Here is a 4,936-nt window from a genome sequence, read left to right as displayed (position 1 = left end):
TTATTGGGTCACAGGTCACATGAATGTTAACTTTTACAAGGTAATGACAAATTATTTTCCAAAGCAATTATATAAATTTACACTCCCACCAGCAATATAAAAGAATTTCTATGGATCCACATTTTCTCCAACACTTGCTATTGTCCTATTTCTTTTTAAAAAAACAATATAGTGGGTTAAAATGGTATCTTGTCTTAATTTGCATTTTTCTAATTACTGATATCAAACCTTTTTTTGTACATTTATTGGTTATATTTCTTTCCTGTTTAGTAGAATTCAGATAAAATGTTCAGATCATTTTTTTTCTATTGGATTGCTTTTCTATTTCTTATGGCTTTATAAGAATCAATATATTGATTATATATTATAGTTAATAATAAACATTTGTCCATTATCTGTGTCACAGATATGTTCTCTCATTTGTGATTTGCCTTTATTTGGGGTTTTTTTAATAAACAAAAATTCTTAATTTTAATGTAGTTTAATTTATCAATATATTTTTGTTGTTGTTTAGCACTTTTCTGATCTTCTTTAACAAATTCTTTTCTACCCTAAGGTCAAAAACAATATTCTCCTATATTTTCCTAAAAGTTTTCAGTTTTACATTTAATTTTTTTATCCATCTAGAATGGATGTTAGTGTCTGATATGAGGTAGGGAATCCAATTTTACTTTTTTTTCTCCATATGGACAACCAGCAGTACTAGCTACCTTTCACCTCTGACATATATCACTATTCCTTATTTGTGTGGGTCTGTTTCTTGGCTCTGTATGTTTTGTTGGTCAGTTTGTGTGTATTTGTGCCAATGCCATCTTGCCTTAATCACTCTTGTTTTATAAATCTTGATATCTGCTAGGGCAAGACCCCCCACTCCACCCCCACCCAAATTTCTTCTTTAGCAATGTCTTGACTATATTAGGACTTTGCTGATTTACATTTTGTCCCCCGAAATTACATTTGATCCCCAAAATGGGATCATGTTACTACGTTTGTAACTTGCTTTTAAAAATTTAGTAACAACAACAACAAAAAATTTAGTAATAATAATACGTTGGGAATATTTTGTCATTACATAAATTTTGTCATTTACATATTATAGTAAAATATAATTTTTAATGGCTGCATGATACGTTATTTAGATGGACCATAATTTATGTATTTCATCCCCATTTTTGGATTTTTAACTTGTTGCCAAATTTTCATTATTATAAGCAATTCTGTGGTGAATATTCTTGTGGCAAAATCTTTTAACATATCCATGACTATTTTCTCGAGATGGAAATAGGATTTCTGAGTCTAAGGATTTGCTTAATTTTAGGGATTTTGATACAAATTGTTATATTATTTATTAGAAAGTTCATATAAACCGTGTGACAGTGGAAGTCTCAAGGCAGGCGCCTTTGTTAACAATAAACATTATCATTAAAAAACAAACAAACAGGTTTCAATTTGATAGGCAAGTAATTTAAAACCAAGTTAAATTTGGATTTCATACCTAATTTGGATTAGCACACTTGATGTTCATATTTTTCTCGTGAACAGCCAGGGGGTTTTGTACACTGAACACTCTCCTAAGCATTATCTCCCCTTGTTCTGTCAGAGGACTCGAACCCCAACCCCCAGGCCCATGGAGAATCAGACTGCCGCCATCACAGAGTTTATTTTGCTGGGATTTCCCCTGAGCAGGCAGGAGGAACGGCTGTTCCTGGTGCTGCTGCTGCCCGCCTTCCTGCGGACACTCCTGGGGAACCTGCTCATCGGCTCCATTGTGCTGTCCTACTCCCGCCTCCACACACCCATGGACTTCCTCCTGTGCAACCTCTCATCCTCTTCAGCTCTGTCATTTCTCCAAAAGTGTTGGCCAACATAGCATCTGGGGGTAAAACCATCTCCTTTGCTGGGTGTGTCACCCAGTGCTATTTCTACTTCTTCCTGGGCACCGTAGAGTTTCTTCTGCTGACAGTCATGTCGTATGATCGCTGTGCCGCAGTCTGTTACCCCCTGCAGCATCGCACCATCATGAGACCTACGGTCTGCTTTGGGACCGTTGTGTTCTCTTGGGTGGGAGGCTTCCTATCTGTGCTCTTTCCAATCATCCTCATCTCCAGCTGCCCTTCTGTGGCTCCGACATTATTAACCACTTCTTCTGTGACTGTGGGCCCTTGCTGGCCCTGGCCTGTGCAGACACCACTGTCATTGAGCTGATGGAGTTTATGCGTTCGTCCACCATCATCCTCTGCTGCATAGCCCGTGTGGCCTATTCCTATACATACATCACCTTAATAATAGTGTGCATCCTTTCCACAAGCGGAAGGAAAAAGGCCTTTAACACCTGTGCTTCCCACCTGGCAAAAGTCATGATTTCTGGAGGCATCACGGTGTTTATCTATGTGACTCTGTCCCAGAAAGAATATCTGGAGGTCAACAAGGGCCTTTCAGTACTGAGCAGTGTTGTGACTCCATTCCTCAACCCAGTTATATACACGCTGAGGAATGACACAGTGTTGAAGGTCCTCAAGGACATGTGGGTCAGGGTTCAAGTAGTTCTAGAAAAGAGAATGATGACAAGCTGAGGAGCAAATTGTCATCTTACGAAGACCACTAAGGAGGGCCCAATCCCTCTTCTTCACCACCACGTATCCAGTACAAATCCCCAGTAGTAGAAAGAGAGGACTTGCCTTAGCAAAGGGGTGAGCAAGCTAAGGCATCCCGAACAGTCTATAGTGGACAGAAGACTGAGCTTGGAGATAGGGACTCTCGCCTATCTGAACTCTGGCCTTGGTTCTAACTTGAACTCTGTGGCCACAGCTGTGTCACTGTATCACTAGCCACTCTGGTCCTCAGTGCTCTCATCTGAAGTGTCAAGGCTGGACTTGATGATCTCTAAGTCCCATCCACTGAATATTCTCAGAATTATAGAGGGACCTTGCAGCCTGTGTCCTATTCAAAGTCCTAACATGTTTGGCTCCATTTCCTCATGGATCCTGAATGCAACTCTTCTATCAGCTGGCACAAAGTGCTTCCTGGTCCCCTCTGCATGGACCCTCTTTCCTTCCATCTTCTCTAGGAATCTTTCTAGGAATAATTTTTATTATTCTCCAGTCCACCATTATATCCCATAATCTGTTATTTTTCCTCAGTGAACATTTGTAATGATTGTGGTGGATATATGTAGTCTCTGTTATTTAATAATACTGTTTCCTGTAATAGTACATGTTTATGGTGTCCAATGTGCTCACATTCTAATGTAAGACATGGCCCTGTTCCCTCAGCCTCCAATGATTGGCCCATCATGGATGGATAATCTGACTGAAGGCACAATTCATTGCCTGACCAGTGATGTATGTATAACCCGTGTGGCGTGGCTGGGACAGATAAATTGTACAAATAAATGTCTCTTTTTTGAGAGTTTGAACCAAGAGATGCAGAGACTTACCGGATATGGTGATGATCCCCCTGGAAACTGAAGTAGGCTTAGCTCCTGGAGTGGCCATTTTGGGGGGCATGTACAAGCTGATGAATAATTAGAGGAAACCAGACTCCCCACTGAAGAGAATGGAGTTGGTGTGGAGAGAAAAACAGAGAAGAGATAGATGAGAGCCCTCTCAGCTGCAGAGATACAGAGTGAAAGGCCCTCCTCTCTCATGACTTCCCAGGACAGGGAGCTGGCAGTTGTATTTCCTCTTCCTGATTCGATAAGGTTGCTTGTACCCATAAATCAAACCCCTTTTATTGAGCTGTTTTTGAGAAGGTCTTTGTTTCTCGAGACCAAAAAGCAGCTTGACTACAAAGCACTCTCTCTTTCTCTCTGCACCAAGTGCAGCCCTCCCCTTTTCTAGCTCCAAGGAACTAGAAAAGACGTCTGTTTTGAACTGAACGCTTAGTCTGAATTCTTGGTGCCTAAACACTGCCTGGGATGTTTGACTGGCACCACCTAAGCTTATGGTTCAGGTCCGCGCAAGCCAAACTTTTCAGTGTATCAGACATACTGAGGTTTTCTTTCCTGTTCCCTTCAGCTTCTAGCACTGCAGCACCCACTTTGCCTGAATTAACACTTGTACTCCCCGTGGAACTTGTCAGAGGGACATGGCACACCTAAAGAAACTCTGTAGAGTGCTGTGGAAACAAATGAAGACCATTCAAATAAGAACAGAGGCTATTTATGCAGGACTGGCTATAGCATAGGCGTCAGCCACTATCACTTGGTTTGGCAAAGACTCCAAGGCAGGCAGGGAGTGGGGAAGCTTTATAGGAAATGAAGAGGGTAAGGCTCAGGTGTGCTCTGATTGGGGGGTTTGGGAATGGGGAAGCTGGAGGTGGGCTAACTACAAGTGAGGCATCTTTTGTGATTGATTTGGGGAGCATATGTAGTTATCTCTGATTAGTCCTGAGTTTAAAGGAGTGGGGACCAGGGTGGGGAGATGGCAAAAAATAGGGAAGTTGGCAATCTTAACCATGGCCTGACTATTCTGGGATGATTGCTGCAGAAGTTGTAGTTTGACTTCCCTGCCTGGTTGCTTCAGTTTGTGGGTCAGAATTCTACTGTCACGTGTGGTTTGGCTATTGCCCCTTTGTGTATTCAGTGTCTCAGTTCTTAACACATTTAAAGTTCTTGAAACATTTTAAAGTTTAAGCAGATAGACAGTCCTCCCAAAGCAGACAACCAGATCCCATGAGTAGCAGATGATGAAAGGTGAGATCAGATAAGCAGAGTTTACGAGTGGTTTTGCAAGCCAGGAGGCTCTTTCATGTACTGGGGACCCTGCTTCTTTGAGTGACCCAACCCTTTGGCTGGTAAGTCCTGCCCAGGGCACACCCGCACTAGAAGCAGCTCCCTGTTGCGGTACATCTGGCAAAGCAGTTAAGGTTCTGAGGCCCCGTCTTCAAGAAGGTTGAAAAGAAAGCCGAGTCTAAGGTTGGATTCGTGGAGGGAAGG

The 4,936-nt window shown here is 41.9% G+C and overlaps 1 protein-coding gene across 1 annotated transcript; it reads left to right on the top strand.

Moving 5' to 3' along the window:
* Nucleotides 1-1,627: 1,627 nt before the first annotated feature.
* LOC117023500 (olfactory receptor 6J1) lies at nucleotides 1,628-2,605 on the top strand. Its single transcript, XM_033108329.1, is given in 4 exon segments — nucleotides 1,628-1,820; nucleotides 1,823-2,101; nucleotides 2,104-2,565; nucleotides 2,568-2,605. Coding segments are annotated over 4 exon segments (972 nt in total).
* Nucleotides 2,606-4,936: the final 2,331 nt, after the last annotated feature.

Source organism: Rhinolophus ferrumequinum, chromosome 6 (genome assembly GCF_004115265.2).
Source record: "Rhinolophus ferrumequinum isolate MPI-CBG mRhiFer1 chromosome 6, mRhiFer1_v1.p, whole genome shotgun sequence".
Taxonomy (NCBI): Eukaryota; Metazoa; Chordata; class Mammalia; order Chiroptera; family Rhinolophidae; genus Rhinolophus; species Rhinolophus ferrumequinum.
Note: the sequence above shows the minus strand (reverse complement) of the source record. Positions and strands in the feature narration are given on the sequence as shown.